Source organism: Crocodylus porosus, unplaced genomic scaffold (genome assembly GCF_001723895.1).
Source record: "Crocodylus porosus isolate Cpor-Errol unplaced genomic scaffold, CroPor_comp1, whole genome shotgun sequence".
In the NCBI taxonomy this organism is placed as follows: domain Eukaryota; kingdom Metazoa; phylum Chordata; order Crocodylia; family Crocodylidae; genus Crocodylus; species Crocodylus porosus.
In genome coordinates this window covers 113,094,315-113,117,923 of record NW_017728943.1, presented here as the reverse complement: position 1 = coordinate 113,117,923, position 23,609 = coordinate 113,094,315, and the positions used below count along the sequence as shown (strand labels likewise).

At 46.7% G+C, this 23,609-nt stretch overlaps 1 protein-coding gene across 1 annotated transcript in view; it reads left to right on the top strand.

Annotated features, from left to right (window-relative positions):
* Position 1: 1 nt before the first annotated feature.
* TMEM181 (transmembrane protein 181) overlaps positions 2–23,609 on the top strand; it is a gene marked incomplete at its 5' end in the record, with an annotated part of 72,766 nt that continues 49,158 nt past the window's right edge. Inside the window, one exon of the mRNA XM_019548624.1 lies at positions 2–126. Coding sequence (XP_019404169.1) covers positions 2–126 — 125 coding nt within the window. The remainder of the gene's footprint in view (positions 127–23,609) is intronic.

The window sequence follows — 23,609 nt, the reverse complement described above, 5'->3', positions numbered from 1 at the left end:
CTACGCCGCTGCCGCCCTCGGGGGCCCGCTGCGCGCCGAGCTGCAGCGCTGCTGCCGGCGGCTGCGGGAGGCCTGGCGGCGGCTCCGCGACGACCTCACCCCCTTCAAGGATGAGCGCTACTACAGGTGTGTGCGTGTGTGTGTGTAAGGGTGGGGGTGTGATGGAGGGGTGCTGCTGGGATCCGCCTGATTCCTCCTTGCAGAGCCCCCCTCCCCCAGCCCGGCGCCCTGCCCGCCTTACCCCCAAGGCCTCCATGGCAGCCCTTCCCTTTCTTGTCCCCCACAAACCCTCTGGCTTTCAGGCCCCCGGGCCCGGCCCAGCAGCCCCGAGCCCTAGTGTGCCACCACCCCCACCAACCCCCCACTCCCACTCTGAGCAGCCCAGATCCTTTGCCTTCAAGAAGCACCAGCAGCAATTCCCAGCTGGCCCCCTGGTTGGGTCTCCCAAGGTGGGGGGGAGCACCATGCCATCCGCACCACTGGGTGCCCCAGGATTTTCTGTAGGGATCCGTGGTGTCACAGCTGTTCTAAGACATCTTTTGGGGGACTTTTCAGCAGAAGTGTTGTTCAAGTGCAAGGCTTCTCAACCAGAGGCCTGAGAGGATGTTGAAAGGTGGCATCATCCCGGGCTGTTGGCAGACAGGTCTGGGGGGTCACCTCAGGGTCAGGAGAAGCTGCCAAGGTGCGAGGGGAGTATGCTGGGTCAGAGCAGAAGAAAGCCAGAATTGGGTCAGGTATCCAAAGGGGTCAGATCAAACTTGGGGTCCATAGGCAAGCCAGGTCAGGGATCCCAAGAGTCTGTCAGGAAGCCAGTAGCAGCACAAGCCAGGGGTACAGCAGCCTGAGTATAAGGTTGAACCTTGTTGCCCAGACATGTCTTCTGAGTCAGGGGTCTATATTGGAAGTGGTGAAGGGTCAGCCAGCTCAGGCTGGCCACTCTGGTGGCAGGGACTGTGTGTGTGGCCAGGCCTGGCTGGAGGGTTTTGGCCACTGGAATTCATGCAGAGTGAGATTTACTGGGGGGTTGTTTGTAAAGGGGGGGTTATAATCTTGGATGTCATTTGGGGAATCTACTGTTGCTGTTTATCATTCATGGTAAGCTGCTCTGAGCCTTTCTGGATACAGTGGGATATAAATCCAAATAACAATAATAACAACAATAATAGTAGTAGTAGTAGTAGTCATTATGTAAAAAATATTCACTGTCTTATCCACAGTGTCAAATGACCTGCTGTGGTCTTTCTGAGGTTTCTTTGCAACAGAAGAACTGCTGTTATTTTTCCATAACCAAGAAATGAGAGTAACCTGAGAGCTGGCATTTTCTGAGGGGTGTCTTGAACATAAAATGGTTGAGAATCACTTGTCTAAAGATGTAGCTCATTGTATTTAAATGATCACAGTGTTCACAGCAACAAGAACTGTGAAAAGTCCCATGAGTTTGGCATCATGTCTGTATCCTGACAGAAATGGGCATTTGCATTGCCTTCTCCACTCCCCCTCAGAACAATGGTGGGCAAAAGTGGGTGGATTCCATTTCCCAGCAGCCCCTGCCTGCACCGCTGCATCTGGTTTCCATGGGAAATGGAAATGGAGTCCACCGTGGGCCCAATCTGACCCTTAGGCTGGACTTTACCCATCCCTGTTCTAACTGCTCTGAGAAGCTGTGGAAAATCCTTATGCATACTGAGGCATATCCCCACATCAGGGCTGTAATAAGTAAATCAGTGGGTTTTGCGGGGATATGGAGTGTGTGGAACTGATGTTGTATTTAAACTCCAGCAACTCATATTCTATTGACCTTGGAGTGGGGGTGGGGGGTGCTATCCAGTGCCTAGGAGTTTACATCTGTGCGAAGTAAATACAAAGCTCCCATTAAGATATTTTAGGTGTAAATGACCATAGAGTATGCAAGGCATTGGAGAATTGGGCCTAGAGTAAATAAACAGGTGGCATGAACAGGTTCAGGGGATGATGGCATTTACCAACTTAGGTGCAACTCTGTGCTGAGTATGAGGCCTCATTCCTTCAATATAAATTCCTATTAACCTCCTTATTTTGACCAAGAATACCTATTAAGAGGCTCTCAAAACTCTATGGAAGAATCAATGTGCTCCAAATATTGTTGTTAAGCAATTGCATTGCTTTAAGAGCTCCCCTACTTACTGCAGAACCCTTGGGATTAAAAATGCTATAGGAATGAGAAAAATACTGTGCTCTTGTCTTTGCAGCTGTCAAGGAAATGGCTTTTTTTAAAAAAATCATGTATCTAGCTGTAGTTTCTCCTGATAAGGGCTCCTCTGGAATAGCATGTTCTTGTGCATTGTCCATGAGAAAATGGAGCATTTGTTTATTCAATATTCCTAGCTACACAAGTCTAAAAAATCAAGAATCCCCAAGTGAATCTATAGTGCAAGCCTTCCATATCAAAGTGTGTCCCTCTCTATTTACAGAAGAAGCAGATTTGTCTAGTGTATTGTTTCCTGGTTCTGCCAATGACTTCCTGTTAAGTCACTTTAATTCCATGCCTTGGTTTCCCCATCTATTAAATATTAATATTTTCACATGGACCCTCTTTGCAAAGGGCATTGAAATCTATGGAAGATTACAGCTAAGGGTTGTTACTAATGCTGAACCATTTGGCCTTTCTTTGTCCTTATTATGCACCAGTTTCTCTACAGCTAATATTTCTTTTCATACCTGAAGCCTTGATTTTGATGGCCCAACCTAGAATATTCCCCAATGCTGCTGCATATTTGGCAGACCAGTGTGCCTGGCACTATAGGTTTTGTTAATCAATATAACAATGGCATCTGTTTTTAGTTCCTTGGTAAGAAGAACTACAGACTTACTAATCCTTGACATTAAAGTGCACCTGTCTTACAACCAGAAGTCACTTACGATTGGAAGAGTCAGATATTTTGTCAGGGTCTGCGGAGGTGTTAGGCCTAGTGGCTAGAGCCAGGGGTTGTTAACAACATCCATATTTGGGGGAAAGCCAAGGTTGAGCAGGGGTTCACAAACCAAGCCAGAGAGGTTACCAGGAGCTGGGGTCACACCAGATGTTACATGCCAAGCTAGAGGGGCTATCAGGAGTGGAGGTCAGGAAATGAACTGAGATCAGACTGGGGTTCTGAAGTTCAGGGACTGGGTACGCTGGCAGGAATCCAGAAACAGGCACCAGGGAAAAGCTACACACAGACTGAGGCCAGTTTCCTGTACAGCAGGGGCCGTATACTGCAAACGCTCCTTAAGAGCATCCCTGGAACCAATCAGCAGGATCAGGTTCAGCTGGCCCTGTTTAGGGTGTAGCTTATTACACATCATTGATTTATAAATGAGAGCTATAGCCAACATAATGTTTTATTGCTCTAAATAAAGCCTTACTTCTCTGAAGATGTTTTGGAAATTAGAAATATCAGGTTGTCCTTTTTTAAGCAACTATGGATAGCTAAGACTGCTAAGAGCAGCTATCACGATTTAAAATCAAGAAAGACAGAGAAAATCCATGCACCCCCAAACACTGTTTTCTTGCACACCATACACCCATGACCCCACAGGACACAATCACAATAGATTATCAATGACAGCCTTAACTTCGTCTTCTCTGGCTTGATGGCATTCTTGTGGAATGCTTCTGTGTTTTCGTGTTGGTTTTATTTTGATTCAGGCAATATTTGCCCCTAGGAAATTCAACTATATTCAATTATGGTGAATTTTTGTTTAGATATGTATACAACTGTGCTGCATACTGTGTTGATACCGGGTAGAATGTGTCCAAATCCCTTATATTCTAAACACAACCCAAATAAAATGTAGCGGTTCCTGTATGAGGGATCCTAAATCATTATGCTCTTTTCAAAAGTTGCTGTACATCAGTATCATTATTGTAAGTGTGCTCTGTTTCACTGTTTAATGTTGCTCCCAAAAGAAGTAGAGGTGCCTTTACTTCCACGTTGGGACTGTGGGTTTGGATCCACAGCTAGTGTAAACCAGCATTTTTCCCATTGACCTAACTAGCCAATTTACACTAGCCTGATGTTGACAGGATTTGTCAGTGTCCAGGTGATGGTAGAGACTGTCTCAATACATTTTTGTTCATGGCCCCTTTAGAAATATCTCCTCTATCTCTTGAGCAATGAACTTTCATTACAGCTTTGCTTGCAGACTACTAGGAGAATAGAATATTTGGAGAACAAAGTCTCTCTACCCTGCTGCATAACACTAAGAATAGAAGTTCATTTTGCCCAAGTACAGGCTATATTTTTATGGTAAAACTCCAGGATTCCATCAATAGGATGAGTAGGGAGAGATAGCTACATTAGTCTGAAGTCAGGAAGAAGGCAGGGCAGTGGCATCTTAAAGATTACCGTATTTTTCGGACCATAAGACGCACTTTTTTCCCCCCAAAAGTGGGGGGAAAACGAGGGTGCGTCTTATGGTCCGAAGGTGTGTGTCCCGGGGAGACAGGGCGGAGCTTGCCTGCGGAGGCGGCGGAGCCCGAGCGGGACACCCGCCGCTTGTTTATGCCGTGTCCCGGGGAGATGGGGCGGAGCTTGCCCGCGGAGGCGGCGGAGCCCAAGCGGGACATCCGCTGCTTGTTTACACCGGAAGCCGGCGCCCGTGCCGGTGGCCGGGAGCCGGCAATAAAAATGGCCGGCCACCGGCACACATAGTCTCTCCTGCCATAAAAACTGGGTGCGTCTTATGGTCAGGTGCATCTTATGGTCCGAAAAATACAGTAACTCATTCAGAAAGGCATCAGCTTTTGTAGGCCACAGATGCTATGGATAGATATTGCATCTGGACCATTCATGAAAGCTTATGCCTATCTGAATGCAGTAGGTAACAGCTTGTCCTGCTTTCTGAATTACTACGATGGCCTAATTTATTTACCGCACCTTGGGTGTCGGTAGAGATGCGAGTATTAGCAATTTCACAAAATTGTGAGTTTAATGCTTGATGTCTAAATGAGTAGATTTCTAGAGCAAACAACGCTCTAGAAGATGTAGGTTTACATCTATTACATCTTTACATCATCTACACTATGTAGATTTACAGCATTTTATATGTGAGAATTAGTAATAAAAATGTAACTAATCTAATCAGTAGAACCCCTGCATACTAAGGGGCTTTGGTATTGGTATTAATCAGATGCATAGCACTGTATGCCTTAAGATCAAATCATCAGGTACACCAGAGAATGCAAGGAGGGCGGATGGAGAGGTTCTCCATCTGCTTCCCTTCTCAACCTGGTAGACTGTCATAGGGCAAACTGGCCCCTGGACAGGTTAGAGTGACCTCAGATTTGAATAATGGCTGAATAATTCCTCCCAAGAAACCACACTGATGAAAGGACTATCAGAACACATTGCACTCTGCCCCACACCCCTCTGCCCCTGGCATGCTTCTCCCCTATCTTGGAGTCATTTCTGTGCTAGATGGGACAGCAGGTCCATCTGTTGGTAGGGCTGGTAGCTAGGGGAACTTCCTTCTGATGCTTTAAGTCAGTGGGCATGTCTACACATGCGTTAATACACTTTAGTTAATGAACATTAAATCTAGTACTATTGGGTGCCATACATGAGTGCGGAGGCTGCTCCTATGGGCTGGAGTGTGACAACTGCTGTGTTCCAGCAGCCTCCTGTGTCTCATGTACCAGCATCCCCACACTTTAAAATGGCAGCAGAGGCACTTGAACTAAAGCTCATTCAATGAACCATTCTAAAGCATGGGAATGATGATACAGGAGATGTGGTGACACTTTAATTAGCATGGCTCTCAGAGATGTTCTAGTTAAAGCACTATTCCCCCCACCCCCAGAGCATGTGCAAAAGTGACCTCCATTGTGAGGTACTAGGAAAATGTGCTTTAGCCTGTCTTAAAGTGCATTAACTAAGGACATGGTTTTAAAGTGATGCTTAATGTGCATTAACCTGTTTTAATGAGTATTAGCTAAACAGCACAGGGCACTTTTACACGTGCTTCGGGGGTGCTCTAATTAAAATGCCACAACGTCATGTGTATCAGTATCCCTGCACTTCAAAATTGTAGCAGAAGTGCTTGAACTAAAGGTAGTTCAATGAGCTTTAGTTCAAGTGCCCCTGCCCCCATGAGGACACTGGTACATGAGATCCAGGAGGCTGCTGGAGTGTGGTAATTACCATGCGTTATTTCAGCATGTTGGAAAAGCCTCCACGCTCATGTACAGGCACCCACATTTTTTATTGATGCTTTAATGAGCATTAAAATAGGCTAATGCATATTAAAGCACACATGTAGATATGGCTAGTGGTGCTTAACCTTTTGGCCCCACAAGCAAGATGAGTGGTGAGGGGCTGGTTCTCAGATTAGATTGGGCCCCATGTGCTCAGATGGAGACCTGCACTGTTCTCTCTTGGCCCCACATGCCGGGATCATACCCCAGGCTGCCTCTTCCTAACTCAAGCGCTGCACCATCTCAGCCAGCCTACTTGTCCCTGGATTGGCCCTGTGCTGCCTCCATCTGATCCTGCACACCTTGATCAGGCATCAAGTCCTTGGCTTTGTGTGCCCAGGCTAGCATTCAGAACCATGCTATCTGTCCCTTGGAGCTCCCCACTGGTCTAGAAATTTGGCAGCAGGAGAACTGGATCTGACCTGGGTACCTCAGGTTGAGCATCTCTGCTTTAAGGCTTTCAGTGGCACAGTGAAAATTGAGAAAGAGAAGTCTTTAAAGCCAGCTGTTATTGTTAGCGTCATGGCAGAACTCTCATTAATATCAGTCATAACTGTACAGCTGAATCCTCTAGGAGGTTTTGAAAAATCTCACTTTGAATGGCTAATATTTTTTGGATGAAATTTGCCCATCTGGAAGTGTGGTGGCCATACTATGGTTTGTCATCAAAGACGTTAGCAGGAAGTAGGTACGTTTCATCCTTAAAACTAATCAGTTAGTCTCTAAGGATGCAAACAGATGTCCCTGCTCCTTGTCACAACACAAATAGTGGCCATAAAGAATGTTGAAACAATTCATGCTGCTGTTTTGCAGCAGACATCTGTTTACTTTATGACATGAGAATGTGGGCAGTCCAGAGCTAGGGGTTGGTTGGTGAGGCCCTGTGGGACCATGGTTCAGTGAAGAAGGGGGCACAAGAAGCTGATCATTCCTCAAGGAAGCAAGCCTAAAAGCTCAAATAAAGTCCATTCCCTTACATAAGAAAGGCAACAAAAGGGCTGGGAGACACCCTTGGCTCAACAGGGAAGTCACATACCTCCTGAAATTAAAACAAGAACCCTACAAAGGATGGAAGTCAGGAATATCTACTGAAGAGGAGTACTCAGCAACAGCCCGCACCTGCAGGGAGCAGATCAGGACAGCAAAAGCACAAACCAAAAACAGATTGGCAACCAGAATCAAAGACAACAAAAAGTCCTTCTTTAGATATGTAGGAAGTTGGTGAAAAAATAAGGGAAGCATAGGGTCCCTGATGAATGAAATGGGACAGCTGATAACCGACACTCAGGACAAAACTGAACTCATGAAGGAATACTGCACGTCGGTATTCCACCAGTCCAAGGGTGTTAGCCTGCTTGACAGCATACAGGATGATCATGGTGGGGGTGACCCCACCATAGTTGGTGTAGATCTTGTGGTGGAGCACCTACAAAGGCTAAATATCTACAAGTTAGCAGAATCAGGTGTAGAACGGCTTCATTGGGCAAAACACATGTTGCCTGTTGTCCCACTTGATATTACAGGAGATGGAATCATTTGTGGCAGGATGTGTAATGGGATGTGCACTGGCACAGCTGATCTGCTTCATTTGGCGATGTTTATTTCTAGCCTTAGGAGCTATCCTACCCTACCTTCTGCCTTACTTCACACCAACATGGCTAACCACCTCTGACATCAAAGGAATTGCAGCTCTGTAACCAACAGTAGCATTTGGCTTAGTATTACAGAAAATCAGTACATCTAAGCTATATGCATGCACATCATATTGGTTAACCAGCTTATAAGTAGAAGTGCTGTGCTGTTGTTGGGCTTTGTAATAATATCCAGGAATTAAGGTGAACAACCTACAGTGTCATGCGGTATGCCATCTCACAAATCAGAACGAATTCATATGACATAGTTACCATTTATTCATTTACTTAGAAATGTAATTAAAATACCTCTTGCATTGTAATGAAATAAGAATGAATAGTAAGTAGGGATATTCATGCCACCAGGTTGTCCCACACTTCCCATTACTATTTTCAGTTGCTCATAACTTTGCCAAACTTTACCGATTCAGGAAAGTTTCAGTCAAAATGGTGTCTCTGTTTTTGAGAATGAAGTTAGGGAAAATACAGTTTTTGACTGCTGTTAAAAATTACTGGAAACCTTTTCTTTGAGAGACTCTAGAGAGCCCAATCCTTAGATCAATCTGGAATTTGGTAGGGTAGGGGTTGTTCTTTCTGTCAAGGATGTGGTTTTTAGTCATCCTGTTAAAATCCAGTCAAACTGGCTGAGTTACAAACTTTTGAAAAGTCACATAGATTTTGTCTGAATTGAGCATGCTCCAACCTAGTTTAGATTACAGTTTTTATGGAATAGTTTGGATAGGCAGGAGGTTGGACTAGATGACCTCTGGAGGTCCCTTGCAGCCCTACTTCTCTTTGATTCTAGAGCTGCCTGAAGGTAAGCAAGACTTTCCCTGAAACTGCTGCAGCAGGCAGCTGGGGTTGCACAGCTGTATTTCCTGTTCATTGAGTCCCTGTCATCCAAGGGCTCCTGTGACAGGATTGAACCCCCAGGAGCAGCCATAACACCCTCTGGTGGCCACACGACTCCTACCCCACTCCAGCTCCCTGGGCACCCTTCCTTTTCTCTTGTCTGCCATGCCTTAATGTATTTAGTTGATTTGCAAAAAGGGAGGCTTGCTCTAGGGTCCCAGAGCAAACCCTTGTTTGTCCTTTACCCAGAAGATTCCTTTCAGTTTCTGTTGGTCCCAATTTGCCCCCCACCCCGCAAAGTGGGCCCCTAAATGGGTCTTCCTGATCTGTCCATATCCCCAGGCCACCTGTTGCCTTAAGGGCTATTTGTGACCTTCTTCCGCCCCTACAGCTATGCCCATGCCCATGCCTTGCGGATGTTATTTGGTGAGACAGTAGCACTGCTAAGAGAGTTCTAGGGATTTTGGTGGATCACAAACTGAACATGAGTCAATGATGTGATGCACTCACTAAAAAGCAAATGCAGTTTGCTTCTGCATTAAGAGGAGTATTGTTTGTAAGACACAGGGAATGATCGTGATACTCTGCTTGGCCTCTGGTTAGACCTTAGCAAGAGTATAGTTTGCAGTTCTGGGTTCTGTAGTTTTAAGAAAGATGTACTGAAACTGAAGAGAATGCATAGAGGCAAGTAACCAGGATGATTCAAGAGTTAAAATCCATGTTGTGCAAGGGAAGATAAAACTAGGTGTCACAGGGGAAGACTCCAAAATACCAGGGGGGAGCCCCAGGGTCAGGAAACCCCAGAGGGGAAAGAAAGAAATAGTAAAGAAAATACTCACCTGCAGCAGTACCTGTGGTGAAGCCAGAACACGTGGAGGAACCCGCGTGGCTCGTCAACCGCGTCTTTATGCAGCTCCGGCTGGCCGGTGACATCAGCTGTGATCGCCGGTTAGCGGAAATAAAATGGGCCGCTGGCAATAAGAAAGGGGACAGATCAGCACCAGCAGGAGCACCAGCAGGTGGTGTCTCTCCGCAGCTCCTGCGGGAGCAAAGGGAGCCGGAAACTGCTTCCCCCAGTGGGGGAGGATGACCCAATGCCCGCAACAAGCCAGACACAGCTGGCTGCAGCAGAAGAAGCCATGAGCCGGAGGCAGCTCCTCATGGCTGGAAACCTGGGGAAAAGGACAGAGAGGCACAGAAAGACCCCGACGCTCATGGCTATAGCAGAGGGGCTGGAGAGGCCATCTAAGTCTCGGCACCTACCCAGGTGGGACCATTGAGGGCACCAAGAGAGTCAAAGAGGTGCACCAGGTAGGAGACGAGAGACAAGGGCAGCATGAAGGGCTGCAGGACACAGCCTTCAGTGGCATAGCGCCAATCCAGTGGGTGACAAGAGGGCCGGTGGCCACCAGAGGACCACAGGTGGTCTGAAGAGATGAAAGGCTGGGCAACGAGGAAGAAGAATTGTGGTGGAATCCGCTGGTCACCCCAGTCACATATAGGGCCTAGCACCGATCCAGAGTGTCAAGGGTGGGTGGTTAGTGGCTAGGCGGAGGGAGCCTGGTCAAGGGGCAGTTAGGCCCTCCAGAGGTCACCCATTATTTTCTTGTGTATTTTGTGTTTCCCACAGGTGGAGGGGTTGAAGGTCAGAGCTCATGGAACCTGATTGCTGTTTTAGCCTCGGGGTTGGTTGCTAGGCTTAGGGAAAGGGCTGCGTCCTCGCAACCCAAGTAGGGTACCACAGGCTGTGTACGTTAGCAGGGAGGACCATCTTAGGGAAAGTAATCAGGGGCTCAACAGTCAGGAGCTTGGCCAGAGGACAGCTGTGACCCATCAATGCTGGGTGTAAGGGTGAGGTTGAGAGGAGGTGGAGACTCACAGAAGACCACAGGATAGACAACCCGCTGTTGAGAGACCTCCAGTGGTCAGACCCACCACTGAAATAATATTCAAAGTCAGGGCAGGCGAGATTGGGGAAGACCATACCAGAAGCAAAGATCGACTCAGCGAACCACTAGGAACGGTGGGCGAACACCAGCAAACGTCTGGGCCAAAGCTGCGTGGGACCTGGCGTTCGAGGCCAGGCAGACACACTAGGTTTCTTTAGCTTTGTGAAAAGGAGATAGGAGGAGGACAAGATCACAGTTTTCAGGGATTTGAAAGGCTGCCATAAAGAAGAAGAACAACTTTGAAGGAAGGACTCAAAGCAATGGGTTTAAACTGCAACAAAGCAGATTTCTAATTTAAGTTTAATTAAGAACAAAATCCTTTCCTTACTGGCAGAAAAATAGAACATTAAACCCATTATCCAAGGAAGATGTAGAATCTCCTTCACTGGAGGCTTTCAAGAAGAGGCTGGATAATTAACTGTCTGGTATGGTTTGCTTGGAACCAGTACATCCTGCATTGTGCATGGGTTGGACTAGATAACCTTTCAAGTCTCCTCTAACCCTGTGATTCCATAGTTTTCTTGTATGTAATGCAGATTTAAAAATAGTAAGGACAAGTTTAGGAAGCTGATAAGTAGAAGAACAAGTAGTTGACTTGGATCTCTAGCTATGCTACATACTGCCCACAGTGAATTATTTGGGCAAGGCATATCCAGTAGTCTCTGTGCTTCAGCTTACTGCCTGTAAAAAGATAACATTTTTGTATTTCAGAAGCATATTGTGATAATAAATTCATTGATGACTGAGGTGCTGGGTGATGCAGCCATACAACTACCAAGGCAGATGGGTAAACAAATCATAAAAGTGGCAAGTGTGCAGCTGCTCTTTCCACCACAGTAGAAATGCCCATAACTACAGAAAATATATTGTTCATCACCCTCCAGCTCCCAAGGCAGGACTTGTTAGAAAGGCATGAAGTGGGCTGGCAGCCCCGTGCAATGAATAATCTACACCAGTGGTCTCCAACCTTTTTAACTAGGAGATCACCTTTGGCATTTAAAAGCAACCCAAGATCTACTGTGTGCTGCTGCCACCCTCCCCTCCCCTCCATTCCACCCAGCAGGTAAGTCTGTGGGGAGGAAAAATTATTTGGGGGTGTGCTTCCCCAGCTGGTATGTCCCACCCGGCCAAGGCCCCACTCCACTTACCCCTGCTCCTGCCTCTATGGCACTGTCCCTCGCTGCAGGGGCCTTGATCTCCACTTCCCTCCCCCAAGGACTGACCTGCCCAGGACTTTCCAAGGCAGAGGGTCGGTTTAGGTCAGTTCCCCTTTTCTCTTAGCAAGCTGCAGCAGATGCATTAGGTCCCCCGTGACCGGTTGCATCTGCATATACTCATGTCGATCAAAATTGTGTAAAGTAACATAACCATTGACATAATCAGTTAGACCTCTGACCCTCTAATATAGTCTTTGGGCATAGCATGTTATCATACACATCAAAAAACATAAAACAACGATACATAATAACACAATCACTATAGGATGTATCATCAAATTTATCCTTCCTGTCCAGGTACGGCTATATCTTAAGAAAATAGCATACCGGTGGTGCCCAGACACGGACTCTAACTCTGCTATCAACTTTAGGAGATTACTCTTTTGATGTATGATATGCAAACTTGCTTGTTTCTCCCTACTCAAAGCGTTACTATCAGCTCTAATAATTTTTTCTAATGTCTGTAATTGCTGGTACACAGCCTTCCAAGAAGGACCCAATGATATTGCCCAATTTACTGGGAACATTTTTGCTAATGCTTGTGACCGGGAGTAAGTTGGTTGTGCATAAATATGACCTCCACTATCAACTGCCGTAGCATTACACCAGCATTCCCTAATGGGACCCTGGGAGATGGTCTCATCATTCCATGTCACAGGGACTATGGAAGCTACACACAGGCACCCGATAGCGTTACTGATCACCATGGTACTTTGATTAAAAATACCATCTAACACGCAATCACCAACACTTTCCTGATGCAAACGACAAGGGTCTATCAAGAAGTTTTCTCGGTAACACATCCACTCATTTTGTCCCCACTGCTCACATCCTCTAGTGTCCAGAAGCTCCCCGGATTGAGTTAGCCACTTGGCAGGGGATCGAGGGGCCCACATTCTCCCTGCTAAAACTATGGGGACCAGAACATACTCATACAAAGGCCAAACTTTTGTCTCTATTCTTACAGATCCAACATGGATGTACCCCCTCAATAGTGTTTTTATCCCTGACATTATAACTTTAGCAAAAAGGGGTTTACACTCTGGGCACCATTCTACATAAGAATTTGAGATGACTGCTGGATCCCCGGTTTTAACTCAAAGCGCTTGCCTTTCATACTGGTGCAACATGAAGGTTTGCATCGTGACACAGGCTAAAGCCGAGCTTGTTTCATTTGCAAGGTTCTTTGGTCCCCCCACCATTGCACTCAGAATGGATTGCATTTGTCTGAGGGTCTGTACTGCCATGGTCAGTGATTTGATGTGGTTCTCTTGGTATTCTGCATTTGCTACAATTTGACCCTCCAGTGCTTGCCGGGTAAGCTGTCCTATTCTGGCAAGCTTATTTCTTACAACCTCAATATCCATTTGGTTGAGTGCTGCTCCAGCCGTTCCTAGCGTTCCCAGAACGGTGGATGCATCTCTCCGGAACTTGCGATATGAACCGAAGTCTCTTTGCCAAGCAGAGAGGACAGGTTCCACGCACCTGCTGCACCAGGGGTGTATTTTGGTGACATTAACTTCTCGTTGCAAAGTTACAAATCTCTCTAAGAATACTGAAGGGAATACCACAAAAGTTTCTGGGACCCTAGATGCCATGGTGGTGGGGATCTCCTCTGGATAAGTGGGGCACACCGAAATCCAAAAGGAGATCACCCCTTCATTTGTCAACCCCTGTTTTTGTCCATCCAGCAGATCTCCCTTTTCTCCTTCCCTGCACAAAATGTCCCATACCTCTGTTGGGATGGGGCACTTTGCAGGTTTACAATCTTTTATAGACCCTGAGATTTCAGAAAACATTAACACAAAATCCACCCGTAGCCAATGTGCACAGTATGTTCACAGCTGCCTTTGGCAAAATCACGGGTGCCTTCCACTCCCGTGTGTCTCAAGTTTGGTGACGTAATCATCATCATGAGTCAACAATGACCGGTTAGTTCCTGGAGTCGCTAAGATCTTATAATGGAATGTGAAATTCTCATGAGAGTTGGAGACATGAACCCCTCGGTGCATATCTGCGGTCTCTTAGTCTTAGTGGTGTTGATCCGTACGCAGCAGTGCGCTCCATGGGGGCTCCAAATAGGATCAGCCAGTTGCCAAACCCTATCTCAATTGGTATAATCGGGGCGAACGCTCACATTCTAAATTTTCATCAGGAACATTTTGGATATAAATCCTTGATGGGCCATGGGGGGACAAGGAACATTGTGCCAGATAGCTTGTAGCGGTCGCGTCTCGGTTTCTGACATCCAATACCCTTTCCAATTCCCCATTCGAGTCCAATCGGAATAGGGAGGATAATCTCAGTGGCCCATCCAGGCAGGCAGATTCAACACCTCAAGTCCCATTAATCTCATCATCAGCATCAGTACCCTGATTTTCATGGTGATTCTTGAAAGATAACTGTTTGATTTGCTGGGACCCAGTATTTATTGGTGGAGGTTCCTTCTAGCACCAAATTTCCCTGTCCCCAGGCCAGAACTAGACCTTCTAGTTCTCTCCTTTGCTCTGGATGGACATGAAATGTCACTGGGGCCCCTACCGGGGGCCAACGAGACTGGTTCAAATCTTCCTGTTTTAGGCCCAACTCGGCTTCTTCTTTCCACTGGTACCTGGGGGGGTCAGCTCATCATCTGGGCAAAAGGGTTTATTCCCCATTCCCCTTCCTGTGTTTGTAGAGCCCGTAACACCCTAGGAACCTGCTGAATACACCCTTTCCCGAAAACCTCTTGGGCAATATTCAACTTTCTTTTTATTTCTTTCCCTGTCTTTGTGGATGGTAGGGGATAACAAAATGCTGCTCTACATTCCTCTTTTCACACTACTGCGTGATTCCTGAATTTTTGAAGTGAGACTCATTGTCTGTTTTTAAACGGTGTGGTTTCCCAAAACAAGCTTCCAAATCTCTCAGAGCCCGCAGCACCACCTCTCCAGTAGCTTCAGCCGTACGCCACATCTCTGGCCAGCCTGTGGTTATGTCCACTGCCACCAAGATATATTTCTTTCCCTCACTGGGTTTCAGTGGACTTATAAAATCCATTTGCCATTCCTCCCCAGGCTCTAACACCCGAACATCCACTTGCCCTGCCCCGGGATATGGGGACCGTCAGTGGGTGCTGCAGGCTGGGCATTCCTCTATGGCCTGCTGCACCTCTGACTCAGTAGCATTTTTTCCTTCTTGCTGGAGCCTTCTCCGCACACCCTTCCTCCTTTCATGGGCAAACGCATGCACTGTCTGAGCTTCCTCTAAAAAGCTAATGACGGAGGGACGGGTCAAGGAGTCCACCCAAGCATTTGCACGCACCTCTGGTGAATCATCCTTCTGATGTCTGGCCACATGCCAGATGGCTACTTTGATTTGATCTTTCATTTCCCAAATGTGTTGCCAAATTTCCATTCCCCAAACTGGCCTTCATCTCAAGTGCCGTCCAGCCTTTTCCCAATAGGGAATCCATTCACTAGCCCCCTTTATGCATACCCAACTATCGGTGTACACCCTCACTTCCTTCCAACCCTGCCTGTAGAATTGCTTCTTCCATTGCCTTCAATTCTGCGAGCTGGGCGCTCCCTTTTATGTCCCCCTTCCCATATTATTTCGAGAAAGGGCAGTACCAGGCCCAAGTTGCTACTGGGCCTCCAGCTGCCCTGTAGGTAAACAGAGCATGGGGATTGAAACTGTCAGCACACTTTATGGGGTTTATGATCTCCCCATCTGTAGGGGTCTCTAACCATGGGAGTACTGGCTTTTTTAACATGCTCCCTGCCTCCCAATGTGGGTACCCTGTCAATTGCAAACTCCACTTCAGCCATTGGGTTTGATGTGGAAATCCCGCAGGTGGGCCTTTCTTTAAAGCCATCAAAATCCCAGGCCGTGCTCGATTCCGTAAGGGAGCATCTCTTACCAATCTCTCTCCCTTCTCCAATCTAAAAACTACTGCCAACATTTCCTTCTGCAAAGGCTCGTAGTGAGCCTCCACATTAGATAGAACCTGACTCCAGGCTCCTAGCAATTCCCACTTACCTCATCCTTGTCGGCTTCGTTGGTATAGCACTGCACTGATGGTGTCCCCCAGGACTCCCGCCTCCAAATACTTAGGGGTACTGGGGTCTGGAGGGAACAAAGGTGGGCTCTCCAATATGGCCTGCAGCATTTCTTGACAAAGTCCCTCTTCTTCCTTCCCCTACTCCCACTGATCACTTTTGACCTTTAGTGCTTGATACAGTGGGCGAGCCAAGGCTGTGAAATCGGGAACTGCTGCCCGGCACCATCCCATCTATCCTAGCTGGGACTGTAGTTCTTTCGGAGAGCGGGGTGGAGGGAGTTGAGCTAATGCCTCTTTAGTCTGCTTTAGGATCCCCAAACCCTGGGCATCCAGCTGCATTCCCAGGTATCTTGCCGAGCGTTGTACCCATTGAACCTTTTTTGGATCCACTCAGAACCCCGCCACCTCTAACGTCTGCAGCAGTCTGCGAGAAATATCCACACACTCTTCAGGAATGTTTGACCAAATTAGTATATCATCCACATAGCTTTGAACTTGTGGCTGGGACTCAAGTGCTTCTCGCACTTGTTGATGTGCTAAAAATCGGCGAGTTGCACCACCCTTGTGGTAGGCGCTATGGACGATATTGTTTCCCCTTGAACATGAAAGCAAAAGTGTCTCGATCATCCTCTCATACGGGGATTGCTCAGAAACAATTTGAAATGTCAATTACCGTGAAATGGGAGGCGTTTGCTTTTTGGGCTGCGTCCCACATTTCAGGTAGGGTGCTCACTATGGGACCTAATTTCTTTGTTCACTTCTCGATAGTCTATTACCCTCCTCCTTTTCCACTAGCCTTACATACAGGCCGTAAGGGGGAGTTGCACTGGGAGATAGTGGGCTCCACCAACCCGGCTTGCAATAGTCCCTGAAGCATTTCACTTACTCCCTGTTTGACTTTGGGCTTCAAGGGGAAAGGGTGCACAAAACATGGTTTTACTCCCTTTTCCATTTCAACTTGGTATTTCTCACATCCCATTCTGATTGGACCCAAGGCCCAGCCTTTGGCATTGGGTCTACTTTCTCAATGGTCATCACCCTCGGGTAAGGACCATGTTATTATACAATGGCTTAGGACATTGGTTCCCAATATCTAAAGCGGATGGCGAGTAGCGGTTACAACTGTGGAGACCTCTCACCTTCCTAACTTCTCTATCACTTCAATTTCTCTTCCCTGGATTGCTCCCCCCCCCCCCACCTTTTAGTATAACAGGGTGCCTTCTTGGGGGGGGAGGGGAGTGGTAATTCCATTGAAAAATCGTGACTTCTGCCTGTGTCCATGAGGAACCACCCAGCCACCTGGGCCCCCTGAATCTTAATTTGAGCAAACAAATACCCCCTAGAATTCCCAGGGACTTGCCCGATAGAGATCAAGGGACCCCCTAATCTAGATGCAGGCTTTTCAAATCAGGATAGAGCCCGGTCCGTGTATCGGGCCCTTCAGCATGGGGAGCTGTAGGGACAACCAGGGTAACAACTGTGACTTAACAGCTGTTTTTATCCTTTTTCTCCAAGGTTCTTGTCCTTCCAAAGCCTATATAACTCACCAGTGGGCTTCCCATCAATTTGTTTTAATGGGACTCCTGCCTTCCTTAGCTGGATCCAAAGTTGTTGGTGGGGAATCTTCCCCACCTTCACTGAAATTCTTTTTACTATTGCCACATGTTTCGATTTTGGATGTTCCCTGGCCAAATTGACTACTGTTTGCAATCCCTGAATTATGTCTTTCAGTGGATGGTTCTGCCAAGTATCATATCGTTGCATCAGGAGACCATGCAAGGGACCTGTCCCAAGGTATTGGCCCAAGCAGGTTTGTCCACTATTATAGTCAACAGGTCATTACACAACACTTCATATTTCACTGCTTCAATGAATGGGTCTCTACTCAGTTGGCCTACAGCTCCTCCCCAGTCTACCTATTTTGGTTCTCTTGCATGTTGGTCCCGGGACAATTCCCACTGATCTAATGCCTTTATTGCAAAGGTGATCAACTGATGGGCATAATGTCCGGTGATGGTGGGATCTATCTTTGCACAGTGTAACAGCATGGGGTCCTAGGGGTGGCAGTGATCTCCCCTAGCACCCCCTACCGTGCCAATGTGGTACTAAAGCACCCTCACATCTTGCCCGCCATGTCTTTGATGTTAACAATGTATAAGGAAGGCTGCCTTTTGTCCTCTCTGACATGGTGTTCTGATGTATCTCAGTCTCGGTTCTATTTTGAGTGACTCGGTGCACCCCAGCCTTATGGGCTATGCATGGCTCCAGCCACCCCTGTACCATGCCCCAAGCCTCGCAGATGTACTGGACATTGTTTGGTCGATTTCTCACAGCCTGCGCCCCCACCGGGGCTTCTCGCCTTAGCACTCAGGCAGCCTCAGCCTTACCTGGCCCCCTCCCAATCCTCTGCTCCCCTTCTCAGGGCTGGGGTCAGTGCACCCCTGAATGTTGTGCTCTCTCTGGCACCAGGGTCCCCATGCTACCGTGGAGCCCCTGTGAGGCCTCCTCCAACCCCTAATAGCCTCACCCAGTCCTCCTGTGTAACGACAACAACAAAACAATAACACAAGCCCCTGGGCTATAACACAAAGTTAAACCTCCTGGCTACACATTGTCCAAGCCACACCACCTCTCACCCGTGTAACTAGTGGCGGGTACGTCCAGGCCTTATTCTCCTTCCCACCTTCAAGCAGTACTCCTTTTTCCTATCTGCCGAGAGAGAGAGAGGGAGAGCGAGCACTCACAGCCTCCAGCCTGAGTCTTTTACTAGTCAGCCCTCCCCCTTCCAGTCAGCTGAATCACCAGGTGTGGGCCCTTAGCTCCTCCTGGTTGCCCTTAGCAACCAGCACCTGAGCCCATACTACTGCTTTTCAAGTAGCAGCAACCTAGTGCCCTGCTACACATGGGCTTGGGTTGTCTTATACCAATCTCCCGGAAAGATTTTTGCTAGTGCCCCTTGGGAGGTGAAGAATTTATCTACTCTTTCAGATGCTACTCTGCTAGCCCACAGTCTCCAGCTTTCCTTGGGGTCTTTTGTCCAAGCGGCTAGCTCAGTCCAGAGGTCGGTTGGCTTCCAAGGAACCACCTCCCAACTCCTGTACGGTAATCCGACCGTCACCCTCCTGATAGAGTCTGGATTTCACCACTGCACTTACCTCCGACCTTTCCGGTGGAGTTGTCTCTACCACTGTTCCTGAAAGTTGGGGGGGGTGTCAGCTGTTTTTTCTGATTCCCGACCAGGTTAATTGCCACCACCTCTTGTCCTTCTTCTGACCTTGGATCCTCTGAGGGCAACAAAACTCCCACCAGCTCCCACAACAAAAAGATGATGCCCTCTAACAATGCTGTCTTCCCAGGTTTTCTACCTGTCCGCCATTGAGCAAAAACTCCCTCTGCTGTGGCAAGGGACCTGAGGTCCCTTACCCCAGAGGGGGACCATGGATGTACTTTCTTACTAAGTTCAGAGACTCATGGTTTTCACCTGGTGTGTGAACATGTTTTCCACTCCTTGAACCCGACTGGCCAGGCTGTCTCAAAGAGGAGCTTTTTGTGCCTGCATTCTCCACCACTTGTTAGGGGCTCCCTCCCTTCCCCACAGAGGTAGGTGAGTAACCCACAAGTCACATGCCAGGTAAAACCCAAGTGCCACTCTTTATTATGAAGAAAAATCAATGATACACACAGAAATCATTAGAACAAGCCTCTGAGCTGCAAGCATGTTGGGCTGGAGGAAAGGCACCCCACACCCTATCTCATTATTACCTGTTACATCTCAGGAACCCCACCCTGTGTTCAGGGTGGCGAGACTACCTCTTTTATTGGGTCCTCAGCCTTGTCCTCCCTGAAGCAGTTCCACTTGGGACCCGTGTCTCCTCATCTTATGTACCTTTCCTCCCGCCGTTATCTCCTCCAGGAGGGGGAGTTCACTCTTAGCCTCACTGCCTTTCTGGGATTAAAGCCAAGCTGCTTTTGAAGCTGATATTTTTCAAATTTAGAATTGCTATCTTTGCACTCTGCTAGGCCCGGGACTTTCCAGGGCAGAGGGTCGGTTTAGGGCAGTTTCCCTTTTCTTTTAGCAAGCTGCAGCAGATGCATTAGGTCATGGCCTCCAGGTTCCACGAAACCTACCCCCCCTTCAGGGTGTCAGGTTGGCCTCCTCGGGTTAGGCCTGTCTTGGGCCTGACAGACATCTACTGCAAAAGGCTCCGAGACCTACCAGTGGATCAAGATCCACTGGTTGGTGACCACTGTTCTACACCCTCAGGATCTGGTTCCTCCAAAATGGTGGTTGGCAGTGTATCCCAATAGCAACCTGTACTGGGTCAGAAATAATTTCCTAGATCATTCTGAGTGTCCAGGCCTATATTCTTGGAGCTGAAATATACAGATTTGAATGAACAAGAATATAAAAGTGTCTTTTCTTTGTAATGTAGTATTCCCATTTGACAACATCCTAGATAAAATTATATTCTTCTTGTAATCCTAGTCTGTGTGAAATCAGCATGAGATAACTAAATAATTAACAGTGCCACAAATCATAATTTTGTCTTCCTGAACAAATACCGATATCACTAACCAAATCCATCTCTGGTATAGTTCCACTAACTTCACTAAAGTTACGCTAGCAATGAATTGACCCCCTGAGTCTATAACAGCCTGATAAGCCATCCAAAGGGACAGTTTGGTAAAATCAACAGTGCCATCAAGAGTGATTAAAATTAAGAGATGATTGCAATGTAAATATTTTACCAAGCAAGTAAACTACCGCAGGAAGTACCAAGCCTATTAGATAATGTAATAGGTTGTTATTGTACACTCCCTGACAATGACCGAAACATCTTTGATTTTTTTTGGTGCACTGAACAGAGTTTACCTGGAAATGGGGATGGGGGTGGGCATATGTATATGTATAGGTATGAGAGACATCACAGCTGGGAACAACTTAACCTTAATAACGGAACCTTATTCTAGAGATTGCTGCAGATAGTTTCCTAGGTTGTCAAATCTTGACATTTTATTAACATACACTGAATTAAAATGATTAGAGACTTAGGTAGAAAGGCTGAAAGAACTAGGATTATTTAGTTTACAGCTGAGAAGACTAGAGGGGATTTGAAAAGTCTTCAGATATCGGAAGGGCCATTACAGAGAAGATGGTTGTAATGGACAGGACTAGGAGCAATAGCTTGAAGCTTCAGCAAGGGAAATTTAGGTTGGAAATTAGGGGGAACTTTCTGATTATGAGGGTAGTCAGGCATTGGAATAGGCTGCCTAGAGAAACTGTGAAAACTTCCAGGGATGGAGATTCTAACAGCAGATTAGATGGACACTTGTCTGGGATGGTTTACCTTATCTTGAGTAGGGGGCTGAACTAGATGACCTCATGAGGTCCCTACCAGCCCTACCTTCCTATATTGCTGTGATGTATTTGATTGTTCCAAGTAGAGCTAGATCAAGTCCCTAAATTTGCCCAGTTTGTCTTCAGGGCCTTCCTTTCTCAGTTCGTCCTTGACATTCTTTGGTTGTCTATTATCTTAGAAGGTTGAATAGACCAGGAGAATAGTAGTCAAGTTTGTTCTGACATTTGGAAAAATAACTGCTCATAAAGCTGGAAAGTTACATGCTGTAAAGTTGCATGCAACCTGCTAAGGTTTTGATTACAGTGTTCAAAGCAAGAGTTTACCAGATAGGCTTTAATTTGAAGCTACTTGTAATCTGATTAGATTTTTTATAAATAGTGCACATTAAACATAGTATCCTATCCATTGATAGCAATGACAATATTGTCTTTTTAATGGAGAATCTGCTGCAGTTTGAGGTAGCTCAAAAAATCAGTCACAAAACAGGAGGTTGTGTCCAAGATGAACCATTGTTTCCGTGACCTGAACACACACACACACACACACACGCCAACCACACAAGGTGCATTAGTCCTTATACATAATGTTATTAGGTTTAATTCAGATTCAAAAGCACCTGTCTGCCAGGTGTGGTATTCTAACAACCTAGTGCAAGAGTGTCAAACTCATCTGGCCCTGCAGGCTGGATGAGTGGTGTAGGACCAAAAAAACAGGCCATATGAATGCCATTGGACTGAACTAATTGGCCAAATTGGACCCATAGATGTGCCTCCTACCATCCTGGATCCAGCACATGCAGCACCCACTCCAGCCAGACCGAGATTTGGCAGGAAGAGGCCTGGCATCTCGGGCACTTGGCTACTGCTGCAGAAACAACCCATGGTAAGGGGTTTCCTCCCCTGGGGACAGAAATTACACACAAACCAATTTAAGTGATTGGAAACCAGTTCAAATCTGTAACACAACAGACATTCAGTCCATATAAACTGGTTTTGGCCATTTTGAAAGTGTTTAAGATATACCTGGATGGATGTAGTAACAGACTGAACTGAGTTAGGTTAAATCGGTTTATTGAATTTATGTCCCAGATCCCTTCCAGATTCAAGTTAACTTACAGTCCCTCAGCATCCCAAGATGCTTTGTACATCCCCTGCAACCCACCTACCCCCAAGGTGGGCAGGCTAGCCTTGGCCTAAGGCTGTCTGCTCCAGCTGAGCAGGGAGGTGTATTCTAGCACCCCACAGCTTTTGGCTTGGGCCACTGCAGGCATATGGTTGTATTACCAGAATCAAAAGTCAATATCTGTTCACTTGCTCATCCATTTAAACTATGCAGTTTAGACTAACCTGCAGAGACTGAATTGATTCAGCCTTGGGCTTTTTGACTGTCTGTCCTTAGCCATGGTGTTGCTCCAGTACCAGTGTTCTTGTCCGATTGCCTGGCAGCCAAGCTGGTAAGAAGCAGTACTGCAGCTCCAGCAGTTGTGGGTGCTTGGTAACTGCTACAGAAACCAGTTGTGATGCCAAGCTTTTCCTGCGGTGCTGCTGAGGCTCCAGCTGTATGGCTATGGCTTGGTGCTTTGTTACTAACACAGGAACAAGCTGCAATGCTGCTGGGGCTCCAAGCACAGGGCAGATTGATTTAAAATCAAGTTGATTGAAATCATGATGTAAGTCAGGAAGCAAAAAGCCTGATTTAAGTAATTGATTTTTATCTACTTTCCCATTGTATATATACACACTTTTGTTTTTTTAAAGAAAGGTGTATTTTCATAGATTGATATAACAATTAAAACATGTTGACTTACAACTACAGTTTTTACAGTAGATTTGTAACATTATTTCCTAGGCACATAAACTGGAGAAATCTGTTTCTTAATCACTAGATAAATAACTTTGTTCATATTTGTATAACCCAGGCGGTACCCCAAGAGGTACCCCCTCTTCAACTGAAGGGATCAAAGCAGGTGCACAAGTGTTGTGGGAGGTGTAGGGACTCTCCTCCTCTTATAGAGCAGAGCCAGACCATCAATGGGGACTTAACCATATACCTTTTATGGGAGGGAACAATACTGGCAGAAAAATCGGAGAGTATAGTGGACACTACAATGCCCTTAGGGGGCAGGATTCAACTAAGGTTAGACACTTACAATCATTGACAAAACAGAGTTAACAAAATATAAAACTCAAAGAGCAGAACAAACAATATGGGTTGGTGATATATAAAATGGCACAAAATGTCAAGTGACAAGGAAATATAGGGCCTAGGTACCTGGAGGGGGAGAAAAGCACAATGGACTTTTTCCCCTGCAAGAAGATTTACTTCGTGCTATCTCACTCACCTC